The 12,989-nt window shown below is 42.5% G+C and overlaps 1 protein-coding gene across 1 annotated transcript in view; it reads right to left on the reverse strand.

The window, feature by feature from the left end:
• NR3C2 (nuclear receptor subfamily 3 group C member 2) overlaps window positions 1-12,989 on the reverse strand; it is a 415,953-nt gene that overhangs the window by 47,789 nt on the left and 355,175 nt on the right. Inside the window, exon 7 of the mRNA XM_065904635.1 lies at window positions 6,277-6,407. Within this exon, the coding sequence (XP_065760707.1) occupies window positions 6,277-6,407 (131 nt within the window). The remainder of the gene's footprint in view (window positions 1-6,276; window positions 6,408-12,989) is intronic.

Genomic DNA, 12,989 nt, shown 5'->3' on the forward strand with positions numbered 1-12,989 from the left:
GCTCCTCTTCCTCTGTCCATGGGATTTTTCTGGCCAGCATTCTGGAGTGGGCTGCCAGTTCCTTCTCTGGGGGATCTTCCTGACTCAGGGATCGAACCTGCATTTCCTGCATCTCCTGTATTGCAGAAGGATTCTTTACCACTGAGCCTCGGGGGAGTCCTTTATGAGTAAATATGGCAGCTAAACAATGGCTAACCTCTGTACACACATATACAAAAGAGTAACTGGTTTAGCAGAGGTATGTAAGAATGCACTTTGCTTTTATTAACTTGCTTAATGTTGACATCAATCTTGAGACATAGTCATTATATTATTCTCATTTCACAGATGCGGAAACTGAAGGTTTAACCACTAGCCCAAGGGCACAGTAAATACATGGCAGAGAAAGAGCAGAAACCGAGGTCTGTTTCCAATGTCTGTCTCTTAACCACAATGCCACACCATCCTGTGGCCTGTCATCAAAGTTTTTATGAACCCTAACTTGCCAATACCTCAGATGCAGAAAAATATACTTCGATTTTTCAGGACAACTGGAAGAAACACAGACAATCTAAGCTGGGGCTGAAATTAGAAATTCAAGTTCAAATGTCAAAAGACACTTGGGGAATCCGGCTGTCTATGGGGGAGGACACGCTGCAAAGACGCACTTCCTATTCTCTTTGCTCTAAGGTCACATGGCGACTGAGGCAGTGTCACGTGACCACCCAGACAGCCTGCTGGCAGGTCTGTGCCCGGATTTGTGTGTGTGATGGGCAACAGGATAATACTCTACAACAAAACAAGATCAAAAACTTCTGAAGGGAAGAAATCACATTCATCTTTATCTTCAATAAGAGAAAATTAAGAAGTATGTTTTCTTCTTTCTTTGTATAGAGCGTGCGTGTGTGTGCGTGTGTGTGTGTCTGTGTGTGTGCATGCATGCTTATGTCAGACTTTTGCAATCCCATGAACTGTAGCTTCCCAGGCTCCTCTGTCCATGGAATTCTCAGGCAAGAATAATGGAGTGGGGTGCCATTTCTTTCTCCAGGGGATCTGCCCAACCCAGGGATTGAACCCAGGTCTCCTGCATTGCAGACAGATTCTTTACCATCTGAGCCACCAGGGAAGCCCTTTAGAGTTGCTAGCTTTTTCTAATTAAATGAAAAACATTTCACTGAAAACAATGCTTTGAAATTCAGCACTTGTAAGCATAATGAGTGCTTCTGGGACTGCAAAGGAGATGCTCTTTCCCGGGACACACGTGAGCAGTTTATGGAGACAGGGAGCAACCTGTGCCTACATTCTGGGAGGAGATGTAGGGCGGAGTGTAAACTACAGATGCTCCCTTTGAAATCTACTTACATGTTTGCTTTTGTTCATTACAGCCAATAAGTACTTACGCTTTAACTCTGAAAAATAAAGTCACTGAGAACTTTCACTTTTGGAAGATGAAGATGAGAAAAATTCACCTTGTGTATTAATAGTCTGAGTATGACATTGCTCTTACTTTCATTTCTCAATTGCACATGCTGTCTGCTAATTTATCATAACTGGTATCAATAAAAATTCACTTGGGTCATTAGTTCTTTAGAACAGCTAAGTATGTTTTTGAGTGTTACATGTAACCCCTCCGGAAGTCAAGAATACCACTGCTCCCAAAGAAACCCTGTTGTCCTATATAAAGATATGGATTATCTTGCAAATTAACTTCACACATGATGTTAATGACCTCCTTGAGTTTTAATTGCTGAGGCTTTTGATTTGTGGTTTACCTTAACTCTATTTTTGTGGGAAAAAAAATAAATCCCTTGTAGGCGCTGCACACATTCCTGAGGCTGCCACAATATTAGTTGTGGTTTCAAATATTTGACATTCACACTCAGAATTAAATGTCATTCATTATGTAACAGTTTTTTCTTTCAAATTAAACCCTTGTTTTAAAAGTATTTAAAAAAACATAAAGAAGGATGGTAACAAGTAGAATGTTAACTGTGAATCTATAGATTCGCTTTCTACCAAAATTTTAAGATTAACCTAAAACTTTATAAAAGAAACTGTGAGTTTATATATAAATGCTTTCACAGCTCACCTGTTGATACACATTTTTTTTTAAGTTTCAAAATGTTACGGAGTAAACCTTTCATTTTTCAATACAGATACTCATGGATATCACACATTTAAAAAATTACCTAAAATTAGAATGAAGTGAGTACATTTCATGACTATATTTCAGTGTATTTGGTGTAGCTACTGAGATTCACCAAAAGCTTTCATATTTCTGACAGTTGTGTTATCAAAAATTCTCAAGATTATGAACAACTTGTGTCAAATATTACTTGTGTTTTACTGCTGTGACTGAAATACATTGTACCATTTTCCCAGCCAGATATTTCAGAAGTTGAAACAGACCCACAAATAAAAGAGAACTTAGGCAAAACCTCAAATTTTGGAGGTCTGCCTAGATTTTCTGAATTTACTTATTAAATGCAGCAGGGCTCTTGGAAATCATCCAGAGTCTATGGGCTGGAGAAGAGCAAAGAGACAGCTGGGTGGGAAGCTGGTTTGCTTTCCAGTGTGAGCAAAAAGAACATGATCTTCTTGATGTCACAGCTTAACTTTCCTCATACACCGGACATCAGGTGTATAATCTAACCTTCTAAATAAGAAAAAATTTTCATACATTCTATCACAGATTAGCAAAATAAGCTTACTAAAGCCTGACATTTTCATGACTTATACAATTCTTTACTTCCGTTCTCCTGGTTTCTTATTTTGCTTTTTCTGCATCAACAAAAATCAGCCTTGAATGTACTCAATTACCTGGAAGCTAATAAATTAATTTGGGGAGCTAAATGATATGAGAGTTGACTGTAAGATTGACTGATTAAATGGATCTAAAAGGACAAGACACCAATAACAATTGAGTGGCCAATGTTTATAAAGGATTATTATCATGTACATTTTTAGAAAAAAATTTAAATTCTATCACCCATCTGATACATTTTTTTCCTTTTTTCTTTTTATAAATTTCTTCTAATGGTTATAGCTATAGCTTGGAAAGGGGACTAAAATCACTGATGCTGAATTTAAAGAGTATATTTCCAGGGAATTCCCAGGCAGTCCAGAGGTTAGGACTCTGGGCTTTCACAGCTGAGGGCACAGGTTCAATCCCTGGGCGGGGAACTAAAAGTACATTTCCCAAGTTATGTTCTAGAAAGGATAAGATGGGAGTCTCAGACACCTTGAAGAACAACGGAGCAGGGAGAAGAGCCTGGTTCTACCAAGCCTGTGGACGAAGGGTTGCAAAGACAAGCTCCTGAATGTGGGCTGAGCGTACAGTGAGGAGGGTGGGTTCTGAGGAGTGGTTCGGCCTGCGGTAAGCTGGGGAGAGCATGGGCTGCCCTGTGCAATCAAAGTCCATGAAGATCAAACACGACACAAGGCCGAAAGCAACCTGAAAAGCCCTGCCGGCCAAGCGAAACACAGCTGAGACTCGCTGACCCCACCGCCCTCCCAGGCTGCTGGAGTCCAGCCCAGCCGGCTCACCCTCCCCTCTCCCTGCGGCTGTCCCCTGCTGCCAGCCGGCTTTCCACCCTTGCATCCGGCTGGAAGGGAAGGCCAAAGCCCTGGGTCTGAGTCCTGATTCACCAAGGAGGCTGCACAAGTTACACCTGCTTGCCTCTGTCTTGTCCACTTTAGACAAGCTACCAATCTTGCAGTGTTAAATTAGGCAACAGGTGGAAAAACTCCGGGAACTGAGAGATGCTAATGTGTGTAGAGCAGATATTGATCCAGTCGGCCCCTGGCTCCCCCTTCCTGTCCTGCCTGGTACAGGCTTCACTGTTCCCCACATCCAATCCCTCCGTGCTGGGATCATCATCTTTTCTCATCCATTCTATCCTCAATGATTGGCTGCTCATGCCACTCACTTCCAAATGGCTCCACTGAAAACCCTTCACCCAAGCCACTGACTCCTGGGCCTAGGGGAGGGCTGAGCATGACTTAGATGCTCTTTTCAGCTTCCAGGGGGTCATTCGACAGCCTCTGCTCCTTTGAAGTTGGCGCCACTCACCCTGGTGTCCTGGCAACCCAGGACATTTCTCCGTTTCTTCAGTGGTCCCGGCACTCAGTTCCGAGATTTCCTCTCTATCCTGTCTCCTGCCATCATCCCAGACTCACCCTCATCTGATGAGAGCTTCCTCAAATTCCCTCCCCTCTGTTTGGAAAGGCTTGTGCTGTTGTCTGGGGAAGAAGCGTTTAGCACCCTTGCTAAGGCTAATCCTGCCTCCCTCGTCTCTCCTGGCTCCTTCTGCCATCGAGTTCTTTCCTCTCATGCTTGGTTCCAGATGCCCAAAGCAGCATCCCATCAATCTGCAAGTCCCCAGCCGTCTGACACCTGCCTGATGCCGAATGGTCAACCCCAGTAGGCTTCTGTCAGCATTCTTGGCTTCCACGGGAAGCTGTGCCATGATCACGCCTCCGGGAAGCCTTGAACTCTTGATCACTCCTCTGGTTCCCTGATGGTTCTGCCCTGTCCCTCAGCGCGCCATCCTCCTTTCAAGCACCTCAGCGGATCTTCTTCCTGTGTCTCGGCACCCCCACTTGCCATTGTACTTTCCAGTTCTGCAAGGATCATGTCAAGCTTATATCTCAATACCCAAATTTGTTTCCTGAGTTCTAGTCCCCCAGTTTCCCCCTTTTCAGGCCCCTCTCTGAGGCTATGCACGCTCAGTCGTTCAGTCGTGTCCGACTCTTTGCGACCCCATGGACTGAAGCCCGCCAGGCTCCTCTGTCCATCAGATTCTCCAGGCAAGAACACTGGAGTGGGCTGCCATGTCCTCCTCCAGGGGATCTTCCTGACCCAGGGATGGAGCTCACATCTCCTGTATCTCCTGCATTGGCAAGTGGGTTCTTTATCCCTCAGCCACCTGGAGAAGTCATTTTACACTCCGTAAAATCTGCTCCGATCCCAACACGGATGCACTTCTCTTCATAGTATCACTACCACCTCACAATCATCTCTGCCCTCAAAACCCAGGTTATTTCTGATCCAGACCATTTTGCGTCCCCCTTCTCGTCAAGACTGACTCTGCAGTGTGTCTTGAATGCATCTGGTGCTGTCAGCAAGCTACCCACCACCATTAAGAAAGTGAAAGTGTAGTCGCTCAGTCATGTCTGACTCTTTGTGACCCCGTGGACCATAGCCCGCCAGACTCCTCTGTCCATGGGATCTCCCAGGCAAGAATACACCATTATTCAGGCTGTTATTTCAGCAGCCTCACAGCAGGCCTCTGGGCTTCCAGTCTGGCTCAAATCTCTGTCTGACTTGGCCTCTCTCTCTCCTCATCCCATTCCCTTTCCTCCAGTCTATCTACTGCCAGACACTCTTCAGGAAGCCACGAAGGACCCCTGTGGCCATGTCAGCCCACTGCTCAGAGCCTTCTGGACCACACTCCCCTGCTTGCCTAATAGACATCAGATGTCTTCAACAGGTGGGAATCTGCTGGTTCAATCTACAGGGCAACCATGCCTCCCCAATCCAATAGCACCTGATATGCCTTGAAAAATTAGTGGATACATAAATGAGATAAAAAATGAAAATCATACACAGGCAAAACAACTCCCCAGAGCTAAGCACTCTTATGTGGGTCTGCTTCCCACCCCACCATGCTCTCTCATGCTCCCCAGCAGGAAGGTCAGCTCATGCCTCGGACTCAATCCCTCACCTTGGTAAAAAGCTCTCTTGAGATGAAGCTTCATCAAGAATCCTCTGATGCCAAGAAGTGAGCATGTGCTTCCCTCCTCTGAGCCCCCAGGACAGTCTTTATCATGGCAGACAAGCACTTTCCATAGGGTATTAAAATAACCTTGAATTTATCTTACGGGAGATAGTGAAGGACAGGGAAGACTGGCGTGCTGCAGTTCACGAGGTCGCAAAGAATCGGACGTGACTCAGCAACTGAACAGCAAAAACAAAAACTCCCCAAGGGTTGAGGCTGCACCTCATTCATTCTGGTAGGTCCTGAGCTGCCCAGTCCCACCATACACGTAACGGACACTTCACGGATCCTCAGTGGCTGGACGGATGAAGGGATCAAGGCAGGGGCACCACCCATGGCTTCTAACTCTGCAAGTAACTTATTCATCCTGCACCAAAGCCCTCTGCTCACCTCCTCTTACTGTTTTTTTTTTTTTTTTTTTTAAATATACTGACTACCTGGCCCTATAAGGAGACCAGTCTCCTAAAGGGAAGGTGATGGGACAGTGTAAAAAAGGGCCGGTTGGACATCAATTTACTTGTGCTCAGTAGCAGCAACACTTTCATTACGGTGTATTCCTCGAAGGTGAGCTGCAGCCGGACGAACTGAAGGCTGATCTGGTGCATCCCCTGGCAGAGCTCATACATGGCAGACTGGTGCATCTTCTCTCTGTAAAGGAAAAGCAAAGGTGTCTGAGAATGGAAGGCCCAAGACCAGACCCAGACCAGCACCCCCAGGGAGCCCACGGAGACATCTGAGTCTGAGTTACGCCTTTGGCTTGAATGCGGAGCAGACGTGTATTTGCAAGAGAAGTCAGCTGCCTAGCACGGTGACTGGTAAACTGCCTCTCAACCAATCTAGCCAGGCTGTTTATTTGTCCCCTGGAAGAATGTCAGAAGCACCAAAACCAACCTTTCTCAAAGTGTGCCATGATTCCACTTTACATCAAGAGTGATAACGGGCGATGGTACTGTGTGCGATCCTGAGATCGTCCATGGAGTGGAGAAGCTGCTGTGACGTGGGGTGAAGCCCAGAGGTTCCAAGCACTTACTGTGTGGAAGAGCTGTGTTAGATGCTATGGACACACGACAACGATGACCAGTCTTACTTCCACATGGACCTCCATTACCCTCCCATAGAGGTCGTGAAATGTGCCTGCTAACGCTTTGCAGCAACACATTTAAAAAGAAAAGCCAGGCACTTCCCTGGAAGTTCAGTGGTTAAGACTTCACATTCCAATGCAGTGGATGTGGGTAAAATCCCTGGTCAGAAAGCTAAGATCCCACATGCCTTGTGGCCAAAAAACCAAGACATAAAACAGAAGCAATACTGTAACAAATCCAATAAAGACTTAAAAAAGGAAAGAGAAAGTGAATCTTGAAAAGTAAAGGGAAATCAGACAACATTTAAAAAGATTCCTCAAATGGTATCTCTCTGGTACAGAAAATGATTTGGGAATCTGTGTGAAACATACACATGTCCATTCAACCAACCAACAGAGCCAATCTCTATGCCAAAACCCAAGTGCTTCCATAAAAATCCGCAAGATATTACAACAGAAGTCATGATTATCTCTTTCCGTGAGAAGGAAGGCAGGCATCGTTTAACTGTTCAGATGTTCTTCCTCAAAGTGATAAATCTTCCGGGAGGCCCTGGGTAAGTACCAAGTTATGATGACCAGAAAGAAATGAGTGAAAAAGAGATGACAAGAGAGAAGCAGGTCTGCTGACTCAGGCCACAGACACAGAGGAGCTGGCGATGGCTGATCTACGTCTATGAGTAATGGAACGCAGGCGAGTGTCTGTGGCAGAGCCATCCTGGGTACCTCTTCCAGGGCGCACTCTTGGGTTCCAATGGCAAAATTCTCTCTTTTCTCAAGTCTCAAAGCCGTTTGTAAAAAACTCATCATAGAACACATAGCATTTTTCTTGGTATTACTGCTATATGTTTTTCTATCCCCATAATAAGCTGGGAGCTATTTTTACCATTAAAAATTAAAAAAAAATTTTTAATTTACAAAATTTTAAATTTAATCTAAAATTTTAACATTTATATAAAAAATGCAGCATGTTGGATCTTATTTCCCCTACCAGGGATCAACCCTGTGACCTTTGCATTGGGAGCACAAAGTCTTAATCACTGGACTGCCAGGGAAATCCCTACATTTACTCTTTAATTGAAGTATAGTTGATTTACAATGCTGGCCTAATTTCTGCCCTACAGCAAAGTGATTCAGTTATTTATATATTTTTATATATATGTACACATTCTTTTTCATTATGGTTCATTGTGGGATATGGAATACAGTTCCCTGTGCTACAGTAGGAACTTGTGGTTTATCCATTCTATATATAATGCTTTGCATCTGCTAATCCCAAACTTCCAATCCTTCCCCACCCACCTGCCTTGGCAGCTACAAGTCTATTCTCTATATCCATGTGTCTGTTTTTGTTTCATAGATAGGTTCACTTATGTCATATTTTAGATCCCATATATAAGTGATATCACTTGGTATTTGTCTTTTGGGGAGCTATTTCTAATAAAGGAAATATTTTCAAAATACTTGCACACACATCCAAACTCAAACACACACACACACACACAAATAGCGGGAGACTATGGATCCACCATGAAGAATTAAGAATGCAAATATATGCTAATATCTTTGCCATACTCACTTCAGATCTTTAAAAAGCGAATACAGCCTAGTTAAGTCCTGCTCTGCCTCCCTCCTTGTCCCCATCCATCTTCCTCATTCAAGAAGGGAACCACCCACCTTGGGAGATTCCCATTTCCTCTTAGATATGTACACTTTCCACACATGTATGTATTCAGAAAAACAGCACCCAGTACCACTTTGTTTTATGTAAATTTGAAATTAGAAATGCACATCCTTCTGCAACTTATTTTCATTCACCGTTGTGATTCTGCAATGTATCTGTTTTAATACAGGTAACTCCAAGCGAAGTCCTTTTCTCTGCAGCGCCTTTCATTTGTCTGAACACACCACAGTTTACTAATCCTTTCCACTCCGGAAGGACACCGGGGTTGCTTCCGCTTTACGGCTATTACAGATGAGGCCCCAGGGACAATCTTGGGTGTTTCTCTAGGCTATAGGACGAAAATAGAACTGCTGAGTCATGGATGTGCACACAGCTGCTGCCTTCATCCAACCAGGAGATGAGATGTCCTTTTGTTCCAAGTCCAGCCAACACTTGTCATTAACCCGTTTGAATTGTTTCTGCTACTTGATGAGGGCTGAAAGGTTAGCCCCACTATTGCCTTTATTTGCATGGTCATGATCACCAGCAGGCTGAACATTTTTCAAATATTTTTTGACCATCTGGGTTTCTTCTTTTGCTACTTGTCTTTTCATATCTTTAAATACTTTAAGCTTTTTTCTCCCTCTATCACCAATTACTATCTTTATTCATAATTTTTTTGCCTTATAATTTGTCTGATATTAATATTGTTTCTTCCTTATTCCCTCCCTCTCTTCCTTCCTGTCTCTTTCTTTCACTCTCTCTTTAGAATTAGCCTAAAGAAATCTAAAGCCTTTAGAATTAGACTTCTCTAGTGGTCCAGTGGTAAGGACTCTGCGCTCTCACTGCGAGGGCCCAGGCTCCATCCCTGGTCAGGGAACTAGGATTCCATAAGCCATGTGGTGCAGTCAGAGGGGAAAAAAAAAAGAATTTGCCTGGAATGCCCTTTAAAAAAAATCCCTTGTTTACAAAGTTCCCACGTAATTATATTTCACACATGTTGCTTATAAACAGCAAAAAGCTTAATTTTAAAAGTCTGAGAGTCTCTGTATTACAATAGCTTGGTTTAATCTGTTTTCATTTATCATGATTATTAATTTATTTGGAATTTTTTCCTACCATTTTAACTTCCTCTCCTCCTTTCCTTCTACTTTGTATCCTTTTATTAAATGGGTCCAGCTTAAAAAAAAAAAAAATCTCTTTGCTCATCTACTGGATTTAGAAGGTTCACATTCTATTTTTACTCTTAAAATAATTAAGTTATGAACTTGCATATCTAAAAATCTAGTTAATCAACAGCTTTTCCACGAGGAACAGAAAAAATGTAGAGTACTTTATCTTTGGTCTACTGCTTCCCATTTTCATGGTATCGCTCTTTAGTATTTAAACTTCCACTTGTTTTCAAATTACTGCTGAGGTCTCTCTCTCTTACATCCACACCTCATGTCTGTTTAGAGTTACAAATGTATTTCTTTGATCACTGCTGTTAACTGCACTTCACTCCTCACTACTGGGTTCAATTTCTTATTGAAGAATATATATACATATATAACTAAAATTCTGCAGCAGTCAGTCACTGAATGTTGAAATCTTTCAGTCTTGCCATGCCTGAAAGTGTTTTTATTTCACCTGCATTCTGGAATGATAGTTTAACACGTTATAGATTTCTAGGTAACCTCCTTCAGTACTTTGAAGATAGTATTCCACTACACCTGGATCTTCACCACCACTTTTGGGAAATATCTTGTCAGTCTAATTGTCTTTCTCTTATAGGTAGAGAACTAGTACTTTCTCTCGGTAGCTTAATAAAAACTTGCTCTGTTTATTTTTGATGCCTGCAGTTTCAATATGAGAAACTGAAGTATACACTTGTTTTTACTCCTCTTGCTCAGGATTCGGTGTCCTTATTTGATTTGAAGATGCAGTTATTTCTTCAGTTCTGAAATATTCTTAGACATTGTTTCTTCAAATACCACCCCCGGCCCACCTATTTTCCTTTTTGAACTCCTACTAGTGGGTTAGACCTTTTCATTGAATCTTCTGCATTAACCACCATTTCCTATTCCCTATCTTCTCATCTCTTCATGCTGCGTCCCAGGTGGCTCAGTGGTAAAGAACCGGCCTGCCAATGCAGGACACAAAAGAGATGTGGGTTTGATCCCTGGGTCGGGAAGATCCCCTGGAGGAGGGCATGGCAACCCACTCCAGGATTCCTGCCTGGAGAGTCCAATGGGCAGAGGAGCCTGGTGGGCTATGGACCAAAGGGTCACAAAGAGTCAGACATGACTGAAGCGATTTAGCACGCACACCCGCATGGCATTCTAGGTGATTTTCTCATCTATTTTTCTAATATTTTTTTTCCTATGTAATCTGCTTAATGTCTATATTGTTTTGATTTTAATGTTTTTCATGTCTTGTGCTTGCTTGCTGATTTGTGTCTGACTCTTTGCGACCCCACGGACTGGAGCCTCCCAGGCTCCTCAGTCCATGGGATCTCCCAGGCAAGAATATTCAAGCACACTGCCATTTCCTCCATCGGAAATGGCATGCTAGGTGCCTAGAAACGCTTGATTTAGTTCTTCCTCAAACATTTCTGTTATTTTCCATGAGATACTTCTTACTTTATGGTTATTATATCTCCTTTCTCTAAATTATACCTTATCTATTACATCTCTAACTACTTTCAAAATGTTTATTTTATAGTTGGTTTAAAATGTTTTAAATTCGTTTTTGGGGGGATGCTCATAAGCCTGTCCAGCATGTTTTATTATTTAGGCATATACTGTTTTCTAGGTGAATCCCAGGGCACTGTCTTGTGGGAGGGACTCTACAGGAAGTTTTAGCATTGCATTTATAGATCTCAGGGGTACAAGCATTTCACTTGATCTGGACCAGTTTTGATGCTAAATTTTCAGCTTAATTGCTTTTTGCAAGACTCATGTAGTTTAAATTTAGACTCCACACTTGATGTGATGCAGGCTTGTGGTTCTTATTTCTTTCAGCTTCCTTGCCATGTCCCTGGGCTGGCTGGCTTGCTGGGTTTACTGTCTCTGTTAGTAGACAGCGAAATCTTTTCAGAGCCTGGGGGCTCCATTTCAGGCCCAGTCTTGCTGGAGTCTACCTTCTCCTGTCCTGCTCCTGTTTGTCTTCTAACATCCATCCCTACGGCGTTTTTCTACATTCAACAATCTGAGGGCCATGTGTAGCTAGCTTTAACTCCAAGTTGAACTACTCTAGCTGTGAATGCTCTGTTCTTACACCTGTTGTTTTTTTTTCTTTTGAGCTTAGTTATATACTTAAGATCTTTTAAAATACAAAATTTCTATGTGTTCATGGAGGGGAAAAAGGCTCAGTTCACTTTCACCATTCCAATTGCTAAGTTTAAGCTTCTTAAAGGCAAGATCCATGTCTGACTGACCTTTATGAAGGTCAAATAGAGTCTGATAAGCAAGTGTCCTGTGTCCATCTTTATGCAAAAGTGTTTCATGTTTTATGCAAAAGTGTTTCATGAATGAATGAGAGAGAAGGAAAGCCAAAAGGAAAGAGGACAAGCGAAGACAATCAAATGAATGACAGACACACAGATGTGATAGTGATGATTAGAGAAAGGTAACACTGAAAATTCACAGAAAGATCAAGTGGCTAATGAACTAGATACGGCTTTTGTTAAGTTCTTAAAAAGCTTCTAAGAACAAAAAGAGAGATATAGGTTGTAAAACAGGGTGAAGCGGATAGCAAATCTGGATGTCTGTGGAATATAATACAACACACATTTGATGACATGCAGTTTAAAAAGTGCACTCATAAGCACTTGATCCCTTCAGCTTCCCTGTGCTGGAGGCAGAACAGACATCCTTGACTTTGCCCCAGTAGGGGGTAGGAATGCATGGCCCATGGGCCCCTGAATGTGCTGGTTTTGAGAGCCTGGCATCATGTCACTTCTGAGATCTAGGCTTATCATATGTAAAACTGGGAATTAACACTAAATCCCACTGTGCAGAGATGTAGGGACCAACTGTATGGAAGTTCTTAAATTATAAAGCTCTCTATGAATGTTAGCTTTTGCTGTTGATGTCATGGGGAGAACAAAATGCTTCTTGTGAGACCAATGATCATTTTAGTTAAAACAGACCAAGAAAGAATCAAATTCTTAAAATTACTTTTCAGGAAAATAAGACTGCATTCTTGTTATTATTTCTATACACAGCATGGTAAATAAATCAGGAGAAAGACCAGAGAGGATGCAGATTTTCAAGAAGGCAGACGTGACTTGCCCAGGGTAGAACATGAGGACGAAAACGTCTCATGTCAAAGTGTTTCTGTTATCAGATGTGTTAGCAAAACGTCCACACACAGATTAAAGGTTGCTTACAGAGAGACATCAGATTCTACTTGAAAAACAGATTAGAATGTTAATGTGTAACAACACACCCCAAAAAAGTACTTTTTTGTCACTTGGATGGGAAAAGCATCTCTTTAACTCTTTCTT

The sequence above is a fragment of the Muntiacus reevesi genome, chromosome 13 (genome assembly GCF_963930625.1).
Source record: "Muntiacus reevesi chromosome 13, mMunRee1.1, whole genome shotgun sequence".
Lineage (NCBI taxonomy): Eukaryota > Metazoa > Chordata > Mammalia > Artiodactyla > Cervidae > Muntiacus > Muntiacus reevesi.